The sequence below is a fragment of the Takifugu flavidus genome, chromosome 21 (genome assembly GCF_003711565.1).
Source record: "Takifugu flavidus isolate HTHZ2018 chromosome 21, ASM371156v2, whole genome shotgun sequence".
NCBI lineage: Eukaryota > Metazoa > Chordata > Actinopteri > Tetraodontiformes > Tetraodontidae > Takifugu > Takifugu flavidus.
In genome coordinates this window covers 6928449-6947282 of record NC_079540.1, presented here as the reverse complement: position 1 = coordinate 6947282, position 18834 = coordinate 6928449, and the positions used below count along the sequence as shown (strand labels likewise).

The following is an 18834-nucleotide window of genomic DNA, read 5'->3' as shown; positions in this document are numbered from 1 at the left end:
TACAGTACTGACACAGTGAGGTCATGGTGTTTGGTCCTGAACCTCTCAGGGACAGATTAGACCACATGATCACTCTAGATGGTATCTCATTAACATCTAGTCTCTGTTTGAGGAATCTAGGAGTAACTTTTGATCAAAATCTCTCCTTCAAACACACATTAAAACAGTCTCTAGAAGTGCCTTTTTTCACCTGAGGAACATCTCAAAGATCAGGAAGCTACTGACCGACCATGATGCTGAAAAGTTAGTCCAGCATTTGTTACTTCCAGGCTGGACTACTGTAACTCCTTATTATCAGGGGGTCCAAACAACTCTTTAAGAAGCCTCCAGTTGATCCAAAATGCTGCAGCCAGAGTTCTGACAGGAAAACTCCTCCACCCTCTCTCCTCCATCCTCCTTCCTCCTCCCTCTCCTCTCTCCTCCTCCCCCCACTCCTCCTCTCCTCTTGAAAAGAAGAAGAGTCCCCTCCTCCCCCCCTGAAGAGAAAGAAGAAAAAAAGAAGAGAAAGAAGAAAAAAAGAAGAGCGGAAGAGGGAAAAGAAAAAGAAGAAAGCAAAAAAAAGAAGAGAAAGAAGAAAAAAAAAAAAAAAGAAGAAACAAAGAAGAAAAAAGAAGAAAAAAAGAAGAAGAGAAAAGAAGAAAAGGAGAGAAGACGAAAAAAGAAGAAAAGGAGAGAAGAAGAGAAAAGGAAAGAAAAGAGAAGGAGAGACGAAAAGGAAAGAAAAAAGGAGAGAAGAAAGGAAAAGGGAGAGGAAGAAAAGGAGGAGAAGAGAGGAAAAAGCAGAAAAAGAAAAGGAGAGACGAAGGCAAGAGAAGGAAAGAAGAAAAGACAAAAAGGCGCGAAGAAGAGAACAAAGGAGAGAAGAAAGGAAGAAGAGAAAAAAGAAAAGGAGATGAAGACCGACAAGAGAGAAGCAAAAGGAAAAAAGGTCGAATAAGAGAAAGAAACGAAGCGATCTCACAAACTCTCGACAACTCAGGCAAGAGAACAACCCTCGAGAACTAAATTACCACGAGAACTCAGAACGACCAAGTGAGCTCCTCTCCTCTCCTCTCCCCTCCCCTTCTCTCTCCTCCTCTCCTCCTCCCTCTCCCCCCCTTCCCCCCTTCCTCTCCCTGTACTGTAGCTACTGGCCAACACGCTCCCTTAAAAGACAAACAGGCATAAAAAGAAAAGAATCCTTTCAAAAACATGGGGAAAAAAATTATATATTTATTAGAGCACTCAATAGCAAACTAAACGGAAGAGAGACAATAAATGAAAAAATAAAGTCCTGAGTAAAAACTAATCTAACTTGTCCAACAACTGGCAAATATCTTCTTTGCCGCGGTAAATTCTCTTCACTCCTCTTGGAAGGTAACGGCAGGATGACAGATTGAGGTAGCGGAGAGCCGTCAGTCGGCCAATTACCAACCTGTTTTAATTTGTTTAAAAAGAAGCAGAAAAGTGCCACGTCATTTTAAATGAGTTATGGGGAGAAATTGGATGTTATTTTTAATATAAATGCTGAAGGGAACACCTGAGGACCGCCGGCGTGATTCTTGTCCCGCTCAAGTTGAGGGAACGCAGGTGATCGGCCTCTGTGGCCTCAGCAAGGTGGCTCATGGCGAGCTCCAGGTCTTCTGTGGTGAAGAGCTGATTAGCAATGTCAAGTTCTTGCAGCGTTTGACTCCATTTCTGGGTCACCATATGGATGCCGGCCTTTGGCGCCGATGAGCCAAGGTTGCTGCTGAAATACTGTCCCCAGAACAGACATTCGAGCTCTGGCAAATCACAGTGAAGATAACGAGTGACGTCACAGGCACAGAGAAAATGGAGCTTCAGAGAGAACAAACTGCTTTCCCAACTTAGATCCTAATAATTAATATAATAACAGAAATATTTACAAAGTTGGCTAATCTTTTCCTACCGTTACATGGAAGCCTCGCAAGACCTGTTGGTGTAATTCGAGAACAGCCGCGCAAGTCCAAAACCCGTAGATTGTTGGAGTTAAACAGAATGTCCTGCAAATCTTTGTCCGTCATGTACGAGTGAGATGTTGTTGCAATACACAACTCCTCCAGCAGAGGGAAGCCTGAAGTCGAGCCTGAACAGTTCCTCATTGTTTTATGCAGCGGTCTCACGTTCAGCATCCGGAAGGTCTGACGATAGAGCGCATACGTGTGAGCGTATACGTGTGAGCGTATACGCAGCAGCATATACGCAGGAGCATATACGTATGAACATATACGCGTGAACATATACGTATGAACATATACACGTGAGCCTATACATTTGAGCGTATGCGTATGAACATATACGCGTGAGCATATACGCGTGAGCATATACGTATGAACATATACACGTGAGCGTATACATTTGAACATATATGTGAGCATATACGTATGAACATATATGTGTGAGCCTATAGGTGTGAACATATACGTGCTTCAGCTGACCATAAGCCACAACATATGGACTCATTACAGTAGCAGATAGATATAAATCATCAATTACAATGGCTAATTAGTCTCTTAAATAGACAAACAGAAACAGAAACTATGGGATGGATTTGGTTTCTACCTTCAGTTTGGGGCACGCCGTCTGCAACGCCTGGATGCAAACAGGAAGTTCACAATCTTTAAGATCGAGTTTTGTGTTGACTTCCAGAAACTCCAGAGCGGGACAGTTTCCCCTCTGAAAGGATCCACACGCTGCGTTTTAATGGACGCGTTGCAAGAGCGAAAAATAACCACATTCATTCACCAACGCCTTTTAAAATGAATATTCCAAATAAATAAGCAACAACATTTTGGGTTTAAGTGGTTTTTCATCTCCAATTCAACACTGCATCGGGTTTAGGTGAGTTTAGGTGAGTTTAGGAGAGTTTAGGAGAGTTTAGGAGAGAGTTTAGGTGAGAGTTTAGGTGAGTTTAGGAGAGAGTTTAGGAGAGAGTTTAGGTGAGAGTTTAGGTGAGAGTTTAGGAGAGTTTAGGAGAGAGTTTAGGAGAGAGTTTAGGTGAGAGTTAGGAGAGAGTTTAGGTGGGAGTTTAGGAGAGAGTTTAGGTGAGAGTTTAGGTGAGAGTTTAGGTGAGAGTTTAGGTGAGAGTTTAGGGAGAGTTTAGGAGAGTTAGGTGAGAGTTTAGGAGAGTTTAGGTGAGAGTTTAGGAGAGAGTTTAGGAGAGTTTAGGTGAGAGTTTAGGAGAGAGTTTAGGTGGGAGTTTAGGTGAGAGTTTAGGAGAGTTTAGGAGGAGAGTTAGGAGAGTTTAGGTGAGAGTTTAGGAGAGAGTTTAGGAGAGTTTAGGTGAGAGTTTAGGAGAGTTTAGGAGAGTTTAGGTGAGAGTTAAGGTGAGTTTAGGTGAGAGTTTAAAAGAGTTTAGGTGAGAGTTTAAAAGAGTTTAGGTGAGTTTAGGAGAGTTTAGGAGAGTTTAGGTGAGTTTAGGTGAGAGTTTAGGTGAGAGTTAGGTGAGAGTTTAGGTGAGAGTTTAGGTGAGTTTAGGAGAGTTTAGGAGAGTTTGGAGGAGTTTTTAGGAGAGAGTTTAGGAGAGAGTTAGGTGAGTTTAGGAGAGGTTTAGATGAGTTTAGGGGAGAGTTTAGGAGAGTTTAGGAGAGTTTAGAAGAGTTTAGGTGAGTTAGGAGAGTTTAGGAGAGTTTAGAAGAGTTTAGGTGAGTTTGGGTGAGTTTAGGTGAGTTTAGGAGAGTTTAGGAGAGTTTAGGGGAGAGTTTAGGAGAGAGTTTAGGAGAGTTTAGGTGAGAGTTTAGGTGAGAGTTAGGTGAGAGTTTAGGTGAGGTTTAGGTGAGAGTTTAGGTGAGGTTTAGGAGAGAGTTTAGGTGAGTTAGGAGAGTTTAGGAGAGAGTTTAGGAGAGAGTTTAGGAGAGAGTTTAGGAGAGAGTTTAGGAGAGTTAGGTGAGAGTTTAGGTGAGAGTTTAGGAGAGAGTTTAGGAGAGTTTAGGAGAGTTTAGGAGAGTTTAGGAGAGTTTAGGAGAGTTTAGGAGAGAGGTTAGGAGAGAGTTTAGTGAGAGTTTAGGTGAGAGTTTAGGTGAGAGTTAGGTGAGAGTTAGGTGAGAGTTTAGGTGAGAGTTTAGGTGAGAGTTTAGGTGAGAGTTTAGGTGAGTTTAGGTGAGTTTAGGTGAGTTTAGGAGAGAGTTTAGGTGAGAGTTTAGGTGAGAGTTTAGGTGAGAGTTTAGGAGAGTTTAGGAGAGTTTGAGAGAGTTTAGGAGAGAGTTTAGGAGAGAGTTTAGGAGAGAGGTTAGGAGAGAGTTTAGGTGAGAGTTAGGTGAGAGTTTAGGTGAGAGTTAGGTGAGAGTTTAGGAGAGAGTTTAGGAGGAGTTTAGGAGAGTTTAGGTGAGAGTTTAGGTGAGAGTTTAGGTGAGAGTTTAGGAGAGAGTTTAGGAGAGTTTAGGTGAGAGTTTAGGTGAGAGTTAAGGTGAGTTTAGGTGAGAGTTAAGGTGTGAGTTTAGGTGAGAGTTAGGAGAGAGTTTAGGTGAGAGTTTAGGTGAGAGTTTAGGAGAGTTAGGAGAGTTTAGAAGAGTTTAGAAGAGTTTAGAAGAGTTTAGGTGAGTTTAGGTGAGTTTAGGTGAGTTTAGGTGAGTTTAGGAGAGTTTAGAAGAGTTTAGGAGAGTTTAGGAGAGTTTAGGTGAGTTTAGGTGAGTTTAGGAGAGTTAGGAGAGTTTAGGTGAGAGTTTAGGTGAGAGTTTAGGTGAGAGTTTAGGTGAGAGTTAGGAGAGTTTAGGTGAGAGTTTAGGAGAGAGTTTAGGTGAGTTTAGGAGAGAGTTTAGGTGAGTTTAGGAGAGTTTAGGTGAGTTTAGGTGAGAGTTTAGGTGAGTTTAGGTGAGAGTTTAGGTGAGAGTTTAGGTGAGTTTAGGAGAGTTTAGGAGAGAGTTTAGGTGAGAGTTTAGGAGAGTTTAGGTGAGAGTTTAGGAGAGAGTTTAGGTGGGAGTTTAGGAGAGAGTTTAGGAGAGAGTTTAGGAGAGAGTTTAGGAGAGAGTTTAGGTGAGAGTTTAGGTGAGGTTTAGGTGAGAGTTTAGGAGAGAGTTTAGGAGAGAGTTTAGGAGAGAGTTTAGGTGAGAGTTTAGAGGAGAGTTTAGGAGAGTTTAGGTGAGAGTTAAGGTGAGAGTTTAGGTGAGAGTTAAGGTGAGTTTAGGTGAGAGTTTAGGAGAGAGTTTAGGTGAGAGTTTAGGTGAGAGTTTAGGAGAGTTTAGGAGAGTTTAGAAGAGTTTAGAAGAGTTTAGGTGAGTTTAGGTGAGTTTAGGTGAGTTTAGGAGAGTTAGGAGAGTTTAGGAGAGTTAGGTGAGTTTAGGTGAGTTTAGGAGAGTTTAGGAGGAGTTTAGGTGAGAGTTAGGTGAGAGTTTAGGTGAGAGTTTAGGAGAGAGTTAGGTGAGAGTTTAGGTGAGAGTTTAGGAGAGAGTTTAGGAGAGAGTTTAGGTGAGTTAGGAGGAGAGAGTTTAGGTGAGTTTAGGAGAGTTTAGGTGAGAGTTTAGGAGAGTTTAGAGTAGGTGAGTTTAGGTGAGAGTTTAGGTGAGAGTTTAGGTGAGTTTAGGAGAGTTAGGAGAGAGTTTAGGTGAGAGTTTAGGAGAGTTTAGGTGAGAGTTTAGGAGAGAGTTTAGGTGGGAGTTTAGGAGAGAGTTTAGGAGAGAGTTTAGGTGAGAGTTTAGGAGAGAGTTTAGGTGAGAGTTTAGGTGAGAGTTTAGGAGAGAGAGAGTTTAGGAGAGAGTTAGGAGAGAGTTTAGGAGAGAGTTTAGGTGAGTTTAGGAGAGAGTTTAGGAGAGTTAGGTGAGTTTAGGTGAGAGTTTAGGAGAGTTTAGGTGAGAGTTTAGGAGAGTTTAGGTGAGAGTTAAGGTGAGAGTTAAGGTGAGTTTAGGTGAGTTTAGGTGAGAGTTAAGGTGAGTTTAGGTGAGAGTTTAGGAGAGTTTAGGAGAGAGTTTAGGTGAGAGTTTAGGAGAGTTTAGGTGAGAGTTTAGGTGAGAGTTTAGGTGAGAGTTTAGGTGAGAGTTTAGGAGAGTTTAGGAGAGTTTAGAAGAGTTTAGGTGAGTTTAGGTGAGTTTAGGAGAGTTTAGGAGAGTTTAGGAGAGTTTAGGAGAGTTAAGGTGAGAGTTTAGGAGAGTTTAGGTGAGAGTTTAGGTGAGAGTTTAGGTGAGAGTTTAGGTGAGGTTAGGTGAGAGTAGGAGGTTAGGTGAGAGTTTTGAGAGTTTAGGTGAGAGTTTAGTGAGAGTTTAGGTGAGAGTTTAGGTGAGAGTTTAGGAGAGTTTAGGTGAGAGTTTAGGAGAGTTTAGGAGAGTTTAGAAGAGAGTTTAGGAGAGAGTTTAGGTGAGAGTTTAGGTGGAGAGTTTAGGTGAGAGTTTAGGTGAGAGTTTAGGTGAGAGTTTAGGTGAGTTTAGGAGAGTTTAGGAGAGAGTTTAGGTGAGAGTTTAGGAGAGTTTGGAGTTTAGGTGAGAGTTAGGTGAGAGTTTAGGTGAGAGTTTAGGAGAGAGTTTAGGTGGGAGTTTAGGAGAGAGTTTAGGTGAGAGTTTAGGTGAGAGTTAGGTGAGTTTGAGAGTTTAGGTGAGAGTTTAGGAGAGAGTTTAGGTGAGAGTTTAGGTGAGTTTAGGTGAGTTTAGGTGAGAGTTAGTTAGGAGAGTTAGGAGAGTTAGGAGAGTTTAGGTGAGAGTTAGGTGAGTTTAGGTGAGAGTTAAGGTGAGTTTAGGTGAGAGTTTAGGAGAGTTTAGGAGAGAGTTTAGGAGAGTTTAGGAGAGAGTTTAGGTGAGAGTTTAGGTGAGAGTTTAGGTGAGAGTTTAGGAGAGTTTAGAAGAGTTTAGAAGAGTTTAGAAGAGTTTAGGAGAGTTTAGGTGAGTTTAGGAGAGTTTAGGAGAGTTTAGGTGAGAGTTAGGTGAGAGTTTAGGTGAGTTTAGGTGAGAGTTTAGGTGAGTTTAGGAGAGTTTAGGAGAGTTTAGGAGAGTTTAGGTGAGAGTTTAGGAGAGTTTAGGAGAGGAGTAGAGTTTAGGAGAGAGTTTAGGTGAGTTTAGGAGAGGGAGTTAGGTGAGTTTAGGAGAGTTTAGGAGAGTTTAGGTGAGTTTAGGTGAGTTTAGGTGAGAGTTTAGGAGAGTTTAGGAGAGTTTAGGAGAGTTTAGGAGAGTTTAGGAGAGTTTAGGTGAGTTTAGGTGAGTTTAGGAGAGTTTAGGTGAGTTTAGGTGAGAGTTTAGGAGAGTTTAGGTGAGTTTAGGAGAGTTAAGGTGAGTTAAGGTGAGTTAAGGTGAGTTTAGGAGAGTTTAGGAGAGTTAGGAGAGTGTTAAGGTGAGAGTTTAGGTGAGAGTTTAGGTGAGGGAGAGTTTAGGTGAGTTTAGGAGAGTTTAGGTGAGTTTAGGAGAGTTTAGGAGAGTTTAGGTGGTACACTGTGTTGCTTTACATCCCATGATCCAGATTCTGGAAGCTTCTCCCCTCAGACGTGGGGGGGGCAGGTCTTACTGTGAGGGCCGTTAGCACTCTGTCATTCTTCAGTCCATGAGTAAAGGAAATCTGCTTGATCTGTCTTCCATGATTTTCAAGGTATCCCAGGAGCCCCTCCACCTGGAACTACAGCAGAGTATCAGAGTCTTGTTGGTTACAGATTAGCTCAGTTATTCAGTTCTTCTGCTTCTTTGTTCTGTGGACACCAACGTTGGCCGTGTGGTTGAATTATTTTCAGTTTCCTTTTCCAATGAAATCTCCCCTTTGTCATTGCTCCAGCTGCTCTGAAATACCTCTGAGTACTGCAGGTTTACCCTCTGGAGGGAGCGGCTGTGCAGCCCGAGGCTGTGGAAGGCGCTCGCCGCCAGGCCGGAGCAGTGGAGGAGCGTGAGGGATGTGAGCTGAGGGCAGGAGAGCGCCACCACCTAAAGGAGAGCGCAGCAGAAACAGGAAACGCTGCTCCGCTTACGCCTTTCACCCCATTTCTTAATAAAGTTAATAAAGCTTATCTGCAGTCATTCAAAAAACAAAAAATGTTGCTTCCATAATTAAAAGACTTAACGACTTTTCCTTATTGGAAACTACATAAAATTCAAAATACATTTCCAAACAGACTGAAAAAGAATCACGAGCAAAATAAAAGAGAAACTGTCTCTAAGAGCATTAAACCACCTAAAATCTCCCAAACCAGGCTGGAAGAGTTTAGCTATTAAATCTTAGATAGATATTTGTGCTCCTCTCCAGACAGGCCGGTCTGAAGTCCCGACCCCCGAGACGATCAGAAAACACGCCATAAATCACCTGGTTGCTTTATCAGTTTCATTAAAGACCTGCGTCACACAGCTCTGGGTCGGAACTCTCACCTCCACTGCAAAGCTCACATTTTTTGTCCAGTGACAAAGAGAAAATTCTTGTAGTTGAGAGAACCTTAAAGTAATAAATCACAAAGTTATTTTCATGAGCGTTTTATCAAGAACAACTGCAACGATATGGGAACGTTTCACACACACCTGTTTTGGGCCAACCACTTCAAAGTGTTCCTGATTTTTTTCTCAGTTTTTGGCAGCTGGTTTTTCCCTGGTGCGATCCAACAGTGGCCCACTGTGGCCCGTCGCCACAGGACCGGACTGGAGGCGGCAGAATTCCACAAACGACAAACTCTCCCCACTCTACAAACAGCAAATTAAAACGGGAGGTGCGTCTGACGGTTAGAACAGAAACTAGCCACTAATACGTAACATCAATACATAACAAGCTGTATTATAGCAAAGTTGTGCAGAGAACTCGGATCATCTTTAAGCATTTGCAAGTAATTTATTACCTGCACAGAAATGGTACTGGACCATCTTGGATGACTACCATTTGAAAAATCTTTATTAGCAGTTCCTCCGGAAGCCCTTGGCTCCATCTGTAGTCTGTCGGGTCCTCTGCTACATATAGACGGGGGGCTTCTTTGGCAGGTGGAGCACCTTCCACTGTCGGTTTGAGGTAGACTGCCTTCTTTTTCTTTAGCTGAACGACTTTCCCCATTCCTTTGGCTAGCTTCCTTTTTTTGCTTCCCCTCTTTGAAGGAGTCCAGGCTGAGCCATCATACTGCGAGGTAGAACTCGATATGACAAAAAGCATATCTTCTCCTTGTTGGACCGTATAACCCAGCCGTGCCAGCCTGGAGACTCTGGCCTTTCGTGGCTTCTTGGATTTCATATTTGCAGGTTTACTAGCGGTCCTCGTGAGAGATGCTTTGTTTAAATTTGAGCCATCGTCTCCAAGACCCAATCCACTAGATGCAGCACGAGATGTAGTCGGTGTTGAACCTTCTCTTGTAGGAGCATGGGTTTGGCTCTCTGCTGCAGAGGAATCCATCATGTGCTGCAATCACAAGCAGGTTCAGCACATGGAAGCTGTAGTCAGGAGTTAACTTTGGGGGGGGGGAAGAGTCAAAATAGTTCCATCCTCATTTGTGTGGGCAACTAAATTCTTCAATTCTGAATACAATTCTTAAAACTCAGGAGAGGCTATTGTGATACAGTCAAATTGATTAAATGTTTCAATTACACATAGTTTGATTAGTTGCCAGCCAACCACAGAAGTTCCCATGTCGGAGGACTGTGACAAAGTTCTTTTTGCAGTGGAAGACGAATTTAATTAGTGAGACGTATAATGAGCTATACGGTCCACTCCACACACAGTGATTGATTTTAAGTCTATGCTGACCCCTTGTGGTCAATTAAGAAACTACTGCTAATTACAACAGATTTTCTGTCTATATTTACAATGTAAACATTTATTTATATTTACAATGTAAAACGTCAAAACGAATTAAATGGTAACTAATTAATTTAAAGGAACTTTCTCCATTAACTGCGACCTCCATTAATGGAAAGGGAAATGGATCGACCACAGACATTAATTGTAGATGTTTCAGACTTTTAACACAGATTTAACACAGAATAACATTCACAAACATGACTCGGGATTTCCGCCCCTTATGGTTTGCAAACACACGATTTTGCTCACGAACATCCCAACAGTAGATTATGCTGTTAGCCAGCAACAAATTGTCATTAAAAATGTTAAACCGTGACTCCAAAAAGAGAAGTTTGACACTTGCTACACTAATTAGGAATTGAATTAATGAAGGTAAAAACCAGTTTACGTTACCTGCTACAATTCACAGAACCTCTTCCGCCTCATGACCCACAATGCTTTTCACCTGCTCTTCTTCTGATTGGTGGAAACTTCTTCTTCTTCTCATGGCAACCAGCTTGTGTGCGCATTATCGCCACCTTCTGGACTGGAGTGAGCAGAAGTTTGCTCACAATCCAGTTAACAGGGCTATGTAGTAGGTTAGACTCTAAACCCTACTACATAGTCCTGTTAACTCTAAAAATCTAAAAAAAATTGCCTGGAATGCGACGTGATCCAAATTTCTCCTCAACATTTCTGCGAGATTACATGGAAGACACTGGAAGAGGACACGCTCCAGTGGCCAACTCAAAGCCAATTGAGCATCAGATGCAGCATATATCAAGGATATGCTCTGCCCCCCCCCCCCCCCGCTGTACTGCACAGGCCTAAACCCCCTCAGCCAGATCATCACCAAGAGCGGCTATGGGTACCAGTTCTGAAGTGGAACACCCGTCAGCCCCCTCCTCTACATGGATGACATCAAGCTGTATGCCAAGAACCAGCGTGACATCGACTCTCTGATTCACTAATAATTCAGGAGACAGTAAATATGTAGGTTATGATAAATAGCTTTACTATTAATACTAATACTATCCAGCCTTTTGCTGTAGATCGCATCGTCTGCAGCAATTTTTTTTATAACAAATCAAAATGCCATCTTGTGTTGCCTATATGTGTGTTAATCAAAGTGAAAGTAGTAAAATGTGTCTAATTTTTAATATTTTGCTAGCAGGCTGAATAAAACACTGCTCGGCTAAGACAAATCACTTCGTTAACATTTGTAATCTGTATTTGTAGTAATAGGTAGCACGTCGAGCCTCGACCCACTGCTGGATGGGTCACACATGAACGTGCAGCCAGGCTCGCTCCCGTTGCGGTGCGCGTTCACAATGTCGAATACAATCCGCCAGAACGCGGATAAAAATAATAAGGGAACATGGTTTAACTAAAGGTAAGTAAAACGTCCTTACTGGTAAGCTTGTGTAGCTACAACCCATTTATTATTATTTATTCTACCATGTTAGCCTGTGGGAAAAACGGAAGCACGTGACCCGGAAGCGCGTGTCTTTGCAGTACCACGGTGTGGCCAGCGGGGGGCGCTGCCCGAGTCGCTTCTCTCCACGGTTACATTGTGCACGGCTAAAGCGTCCACCATGCGTGTCGTTGCTCGGAATAACTTAACACTCGGGTAACGCTGTCTGCGTTTGAATACGATTCTATACCGATTAACGTTACTGCAAGTAAGGAAGTAAGTAAGTAAATTTGCACCGGTATTATTTCTAAAATAAAACAAGCTAAACTTAGCAAGTTGCGAGGCTAACAGCGGAGTTAGTATTCCTTCCTGCAAAGCTGGAAGTTTAGCATCAACTAGTAATCCTCAGAGGTGGCTTCGGTTATAAAAAGCAGGGGAATAGCTACCAATCTGGATCGCCTGTTGTGCCACAGATTCCTTCTGCTTTAAATAATTTTAAAAAATCAACTCGCAGACACCAATTCAGTAACATTATTCTGACTAGAAAAAAGAGCAACTACTCTTGAAGATGAAGTGTTACTGAATTAACGTGAGGCTTTATGCATCAATAATGCCGCTTCTATTGAGCTGTGTCATTTTTCTAACTGCTGACAAGTGGAACTTTATATATCTTTCTACTTTATATCTGTTTTACAGCAGCACACGATGGAGGAGCATGCTGACTTCTCCCTTGGTGGTAAAGCAGTTGTAACTGAGACTAATCTAAGTAAGTGAATAACTATGTTCTAGAAAAACAGCACAGTATTTAAGATTTAATCTAATTTCCTATACAGTATTTAAATCGCTGAGCATCAAGTGTTCCTTGACAGTTACAGCATCATTTCCAAGACATGTAATAGTTTTTCTATATCTAGTGAATAACCTCCGATTTCCTTGGAAATCACAGATTATTGAAATCACTAATAAGAACTGTTAAAATAATCTGTCACTGATTTTCTGGTCATGTTTTATTTTCAGGAGACGAATTTTATTGGAAGCTTGTAGCAGACTTCATTGGTCCACAGTCTGGCGAGGGTTTAGAGCTTCATAAAGGAACATGCAAGAACAGAGTTTTGATTCAAGTTGGCCTTTTGAGAGAAGAAAATAATTTTCCTTGGACTGCAATTTTAGATTGGCTCAAGAAAATTTTCTCCAGGCATCAATCAGCTAACTTCCGCTGTTTGATTGAAAGAGGTATCGCTGCAACGTGTAGTTTGGAAAATGACGCAAGGCAGTCCTTTTTGGAATCAAATGTCAACTTTAACTTTGTTGGCCCAATATGTGATAGCATCGGAGTGGAACGCAAACATCTTTTGGAACTTAAGGATTTTTCGGAGCGAGCACAGTCAATCGAAGTGACAAACGGACTGATTCTGGAGCTGACCGACTTTGTTGACAGGGAGAAACTTGCACCGGTCGTCATTGTTACTTGGCTTCGAAACTTCAACCCTGAGTTTTGTAAGAATGGTAACGTTCAAAGGGCGTACCAAGTCCTTCGAGGCAAAATCAAAAGATTAAAATTCTATTCCCGCAATTTTGCAACAAGGAGCCACAGAAGGAGTGCAGCAATGGAAAGTTTGCTTCAGAGTCCTTTTGAGTTGGTCAAGACAAAAACACCAAAACTTGCCAAGAAACGGATAAAAAGAGAAGACGCCAGTAATCATGAAAAGGCTTCTGTCACGGAGGAATATGACAGTTCAGAAATGATGGAGAGTGGCGGCTCCGAGGACAGCGGAGGCAATGAAAGTGAGTTTGATAATGAGCTGGAGTCCGGCAGCAGAGAGGAAAGTTGGGAAGCCGAGGGTCTGACCCTGCTTGACATCGCCATGTTATCAGTCCAAAAGCTGTCCAGTATTTACGGGCAGAACAGTGAAACATGCCAGCAGGTTTCCTTAGATCTCCTCAGAAATCAGTATGCTCTGACCTGCAAAGAACATCCAGACATGTCTGAATTTGAACAGAAGCTTGGATCCCTCGCTGGAGAAGTGCCCCTTGCTTCTCCAGTGCACTTCTTAAACAGCAATGCCGGCTTTTTAGTGGATGTGCATGACGCCGTTGAGCAGCAAATTCTGAATTTTGAAAAAGAAATAATTCTCTCAAAAGATGAAAAACTTGGCCGTGACAAGCTTCCACAATTCCTTAACTTTGTAAACTTGTCTGAAAGTGCTACTTCACGATATATTCATATGGCCTGTGATATCCTCAACCCGCAAACATCTGGTCCATACAACTACGGGAAGCACTGGGTGGCCTTCTGTGAGGAGAAGAAAAACCCCTCCAAATTGGCTCTGAAAGCATCAAACCGGTTCAGCAGCTACTTTGAGGCTGCGGCCGCTCTGGTGCACCATTACAAAGAACTGCCTCTCTTCTTCTCTGATCTGCTGATGCTGAACACTGACGCCAATGTTCTCGTAGAGAGTGTTGCTGCCGATGCTGCGGACTCTGTGATCCAGAGCTTTCTGTGCGTTTTGGCCATCCTGTACTGCAAAATTCTTGGCCCTTACTGGCAGCTTCTAAAGAGCGGGGCCAAATACTCGCTCTACAGCCAATACTTACTCTATCTTTATCAGAGGTTTCTGGACTGGTCCAAGGATCCCTCATCCCTACTGGAGCCCGAAGAGGCCTCAAATGTCTTTTTACAGTACCCGTTACAGGAGAAAAGCTTTCAGGGAGTGTTTGAATACTGCGGCCAGTGGCACACTAATAGGGAGCTGATCCGAGCCTGTTTAAAGAGGACGGTCAAAAGGATTGCTGGGGTCACCGATTCACACCTCAAAGAGTTCTTGCCAGGAGGAAAACTATGTGAAGTTCCTTCACCAGATTTGAGTTCACAACTGGCTAGCTGCACGTTCTCTGTCCTAATGGCACAGTATCCTTTTGGACATGCATTTCCCTACGAGAAGAAAAGATGTGACAAGTCTTCCAAACACAAGAATCTGTCATCAGATGAGTCTGTGGAACACAACTCAGGTCACGACAGTGCAGAGGAATTTGAAAAGAGTTCCTCCACTGCCCAAAGAGATGAATATGATTTCCAGTCAAAGAAAAAAATCAAAAAGGAAAAATCAGGAAAGGACTGCAGAGAGGAGCGAGAAGAGAACGTGGACAGGAGCTACATCATGGCTGTGGTGAGCAGGTACGGAGGACCCTGCAAGACCCAGCAGGAGCTGGACCAAATGCTGCTGCGGTTAGAGGGGCTGACACGTGCACAGAAGAAGGAAGCGCTGCGCTGTGAGATGGTCTACCACAAAATGATCCTCAATAACATGGACCCAAACTTGAACTGTGTGTTCCTCAACTCCACACAAATGGCATCCAAGCTGAAGCTTGCGCTTCCCCGTGTGAGGCCCAGCTACTCGCTGGTCTTAGAGCCTCGAAAGACCAAAACGAAGCGCACGAACGCAGCGGAGGCTGCGATGGGCGGTCAGGACGCAGGCGTCCGTGCAGATGTTGCCTGATGTGATGGTGGAAGGTTGCAAATGAGGACTAAACAATGTTTGCATTCGCTGCTTCATATGAATTTTCCTGTGACAACAGTGTTATTGAAAATGTAGCCTTTGTATTTTGGCCATTTTTACGTCTTCATTTGCATAAAGCGGTTGCTGACGGCGCTCTTTCTTACTGGTAGCCTTTGATGTTCCAGTGAAGTCAATGATACCCGCTTTGATGCTGTCAAATATACGAGGGATGAAACTAACGTGTGTAACAGAATGTTGGTGTTTTGTTTTAATCAGATTTATAGTTAAACATTGACCCCATTTAATCTCTGGAACCAAAAGAGAGAGAACTTGTGTGCTGCTCATATAAGCTGATGGAGTGTACCGGGATGATGTCTTCAGTGGTGTTAGCAAACATAGCAAACGTATAGACACCATCAGAATGGTCCGGTGACACCCACTAAAAATAATGTAGTCAAACACATATAGAGACATGAAAAGGGAAAAAAGTACACTGTACTTTTTTCCCTTTTCAGGCGTGGGGTAGAACTAGTAGCTCACACTTTTAGCTAGTAGCTCACAGGTTCTCTTGGACAAGAGTTGGGACACCCTGCTCGAGGACTCCAGATTGGGATAGTTTTTCAAACTTTGGTGCAATATTCAGTTTTGGAGGGTTAATTCAGGGTTTTTAAGCATATATTTCAAGTTGAAATATCTAATATTTTCCTTATTATGGAGGTACAGTATACCTACATTTTGACCAAAATCTCTCCTTCAACTCAAACATTAAAACAGTCTCTAGAAGTGCCTTTTTTCACCTGAGGAACATCTCAAAGATCAGGAAGCTACTGACCCACCATGATGCTGAAAAGTTAGTCCAGCATTTGTTCCTTCCAGGCTGGACTACTGTGATTCTTTATTATCAGGGTGTCCAAACAACTCTTTAAGAAGCCTCCAGCTGATCCAAAATGCTGCAGCCAGAGTTCTGACAGGAACTCCTCCCCCCTCCTCTCCTCTCTCCCCCTCCTCGTCCTCTCCCCGTCTCCCCCCTCCTCTCCCTTCTCCCCCTCCTCCTCTCCCCCCTCTCCTATCTCCCCTTCCTCCACTCTCCCCCCTCCTCTCCCTGTCTCCCCCCTCCTCTCCCTTCTCTATCTCCCCCTCCTCCTCTCCCCCCTCTCCCCTTCCTCCACTCTCCCCCCTCCTCTCCCCGTCTCCCCCCTCCTCTCCCTTCTCTATCTCCCCCTCCTCCTCTCCCCCCTCTCCTATCTCCCCTTCCTCCACTCTCCCCCCTTCTATCTCCCCCCTCTCCTCTCTCCCCGTCTCCCCCCTCCTCACCCCCCCCCCCCCCCTCCTCTCCAGTATAAAGAAAGCTTACCCATGTGTTTATGATGCGATTTACTGTATGGGCCAGATCCTTTAGCATCAGACACAATGACATGAAGAGAAAGAACTCATCAATGCATTGAAGTAGCTGCAAATAATAAGATTACTTTTATTTATTTATAACAAGAAAGACATTATGCTTAAGGATCAATTAAAAGAATACAATGCTGTAGACCACATCCTCATCGGCAGACATCCAAAATCCGTCTGACGGTGTAGGCTGGACCGCTGTCGATCAGACGGGGTAGGAGGAGGGGGCTCAGAAGGCAAAGAAAGACCAGAAGACCAGGTCCAACTCAGAAACCGGCTTCAGCAAAGACACATGGAATGTTGGACACACCTTGAGGGAAGACGGCAACTTGAGGCGCACGACTGATGGGTTCACAATCCGGTCCACCTCGAAAGGTCCAATAAACCACAGAGTAAGTTTGGATGATTCCACCTGAAGTCATTAGAGAACAACCAAACCCTCTTCCCTGGCTGATAGGGAGGTGCTAGAGCTCTTAGGCGGTTCGACTGCTTCTGGGATTGGCGGGAGTAACGAAGGAGGGCAGCCCGAATCGGTCACAAAATGGCTTGGCAGCATCGTAGGTTGGCCTGTACAGATGGTACCATCACTTCCTCCTGCTGCACCTTGAATAAAGGGGGCTGATACCCCAGGGAAGCAGGACAGAAGAGGCCAACACAAGGGAATAGTGGGGATACTCCACCCATGGCAGGAAAGAGTTCCAAAAGGTGGGGTTATGAGCTGAGTCACAACGCAAGACACTGTCCAAGGACTGACTGGCCCTCTCAGTATGGCCACCTGACTGAGGATGGTACCTCGAGAAGAGGCTCAATGTAGCTCCCAACACATTACAGAAGTCCTTCCAGACCTGGGACGTGAATCGAGGCCGTCGATCAGACATGATGTCCCTTTGGGAGTCCATGGAGGCTAAAGATGTACTTTACCAAAAGGTCACCGTCTCAGCAGCAGAGGGAAGCTTTGGCACAGGGATGAAATCTCCTGCCTTTGATAACCGTTAGGTCAAACAAAGTCAGGATGGTGGTATGTCCGGCAGATAGGGGAAGCCCAGGAACAAAATGGTAGGGAACTGGCAGGACAGACCAGACCCTCCTCCTCCTCCTCTACCCCTCTCCTCTCCTCTCCTACCTATTCTATCCTCTACCTGTCCTCCCTCTTCTCCTCTCTCTTTACCCAGCCGACCATCAGCAGGAGGGTCCCCCTACATGAGCCTGGTCCTGCTCAAGGTTTCTTCCTGTTAAAGGGGAGTTTTTCCTGCCACTGTTGCTTGTCTGGGGTCAGGCCCTGGGATTCTGGAAAGCGCCTTGAAACAATTTTGATTGTATAAGACGGCTGGCTTACCATTCCGGAATCCAGGATGGTAGGTCAGCATGACATGAAGACCCGAGAAAAAGGGCCCAACGTGCTTGCCGTGAACTACGTCGCTTGGCACTCCGGAGGTAGGCGAGATTTTTGTGGTCTGTCCACACCATAAACCCCTGAGCCTGGTGTGAAGCACAGACAGGTAGTGGTGTAACCGATACAGGGCTAAGTAGTAGGGTTTAGCCCTAAGAGACGTCTGCTCACACTCCAGTCCAGAAGGTGGCGGAACTGCAGGTCCAAGCTGGTTGCCAACTGCCATTAAAAACCAAAAGAAGAAGAAATACCCCAGGCAACTTTTCAGCGTCGTTTAAAAAAAAAAAAAAAACTTAGGGACAAACACGCGGTGCTTCTGATGCTTGTAAACATGATAGACGAAGAGAAAACGCAGGAAGAATCCTAGCTTTTCTCTCTCCGTATTGTTCTTTACAAAAAGTATCCAAGCGCGGGTCTCTGTTTACTGTTTACACCAGGCGCAGCCATCTTTGAAAGCTAACAAGGTGGCGGTTAGGAATCTCCGACTTTCCGAGTAGGAAATTGAAATGAATTTAAAATGCCATAGCACTGTATTCCTGTGCAAATCGGCCGGCTACTGGGAGATTTAACATTAACTTTGGTCGCATTTTGTAAATAGGATATAATTGCATTTATGTCCACCAGCGAAATCGTAGCCAGGTAACGTTAAAGCGGGTGTTCACCCGGCTACCGGGCGACCTGAGACTTTATAGATTAAATAAATGTCCCACAACACAGGTTTAGATTACAACTGAAAGGAGAATGCTATTGTAGAAATAAAACAAATGTTGATGGTATAACACTGACCAGTGGTTTTTGCCCAGGCAGTATTATTCACATGTAATTCGTCTCATACCCACCCTACTTACTTAAAATACAGAAAAACTGACTGCAGAATAGTTTGCAAACAAGCGGACTCACAATTTAAGCAGCTTCGGTTTCAACAAATATGCATCAAAATAGTATTGTTGAAGAACTTGAAGTCGGAAAATAGTAAGATTAAGGAAGAAAATAAGCCTGACCTCGTTTTAAATGCTTTTGTGTTGATTCTGTTTTCATTTGGAAGGCTTACAAAAAGACAGGTTCAAGAGGAAGAAACTGGACGTAATGATCAAAATTTTGCTGTTTGTACTTGTTCAGTGTCTGATTCTTTCTCTGCTGGCGTACAGTTCAACTGCAACGACCAACCATCAGATCACCTGGAAGTACATCAAATCTCAATCACGTGCAAAAAGAAAATGGGCAGCATACAGTATATGAAAGTGTTTTGCTAAGCACCTATCATACATCACATATATCGTATAATATAAGAATACTATTAAAATCACTATGAATATTAAAATACTCCAAACCGTGTGTGACGTTGCTAGAAAAACCCCGCGTGAAAATCAATTTAGTATTCATCCAGTTTTGATTGATTAAATGCGCTGACATTTCGTTACCCTGGGTGGAACGGCTGACCGGACCAAGATGGCGGCCTCCCGCCTCGTAGGTGGTAGCCGTTGATACGGCGT

The 18834-nt window shown here is 43.7% G+C and overlaps 2 protein-coding genes and 1 long non-coding RNA gene across 8 annotated transcripts; 2 read left to right on the top strand and 1 right to left on the bottom strand.

Moving 5' to 3' along the window:
• Positions 1-1192: 1192 nt before the first annotated feature.
• On the bottom strand, positions 1193-18781 carry fbxl6 (F-box and leucine-rich repeat protein 6). Of its 3 annotated transcripts, XM_057021231.1 has the most exons (11): positions 17513-18735; positions 17288-17430; positions 8723-9270; positions 8412-8570; positions 8265-8328; positions 7695-7826; positions 7420-7527; positions 2563-2676; positions 1910-2141; positions 1520-1763; positions 1193-1414 (listed from the first exon to the last, which is right to left on the bottom strand). In XM_057021231.1, exons 2-11 carry the CDS (start codon positions 17288-17290, stop codon positions 1285-1287), a joined length of 1734 nt encoding a protein of 577 aa, XP_056877211.1. In that variant the 5' UTR covers positions 17291-17430; positions 17513-18735; the 3' UTR covers positions 1193-1284. The 3 variants fall into 3 exon arrangements, with proteins under 3 accessions (XP_056877211.1, XP_056877213.1, XP_056877212.1); XM_057021233.1 differs by lacking the exons at positions 17288-17430; positions 17513-18735 and adding an exon at positions 18763-18781; XM_057021232.1 differs by lacking the exons at positions 17288-17430; positions 17513-18735 and adding an exon at positions 10063-10195.
• On the top strand, positions 3273-7909 carry LOC130518556 (uncharacterized). Its single transcript, XR_008948073.1, has 2 exons — positions 3273-3326; positions 7339-7909. It is a non-coding gene; the product is annotated as an uncharacterized LOC130518556 (long non-coding RNA).
• LOC130518536 (uncharacterized) lies at positions 11180-14798 on the top strand. Of its 4 annotated transcripts, none has more exons than XM_057021213.1 (3): positions 11180-11338; positions 11759-11828; positions 12080-14798. In XM_057021213.1, exons 2-3 carry the CDS (start codon positions 11768-11770, stop codon positions 14557-14559), a joined length of 2541 nt encoding a protein of 846 aa, XP_056877193.1. In that variant the 5' UTR covers positions 11180-11338; positions 11759-11767; the 3' UTR covers positions 14560-14798. The 4 variants fall into 4 exon arrangements, with proteins under 4 accessions (XP_056877193.1, XP_056877194.1, XP_056877195.1 ...); XM_057021214.1 differs by having other exon boundaries at positions 11185-11342; XM_057021215.1 differs by having other exon boundaries at positions 11196-11330.
• Positions 18782-18834: the final 53 nt, after the last annotated feature.

Coding starts and splice junctions, on each gene's coding strand:
- fbxl6 (XM_057021231.1), bottom strand. Junction 7,827..8,264: donor ATGTGAGCTTTGCAGTGGAG/GTGAGAGTTCCG, acceptor GCTCTCCTTTAG/GTGGTGGCGCTCTCCTGCCC. Junction 1,764..1,909: donor TGCGAGGCTTCCATGTAACG/GTAGGAAAAGAT, acceptor GTGATTTGCCAG/AGCTCGAATGTCTGTTCTGG.
- LOC130518536 (XM_057021213.1), top strand. CDS start 11,768: ATGGAGGAGCATGCTGACTTCTCCCTTGGTGGTAAAGCAGTTGTAACT. Junction 11,829..12,079: donor TGTAACTGAGACTAATCTAA/GTAAGTGAATAA, acceptor TTTTATTTTCAG/GAGACGAATTTTATTGGAAG.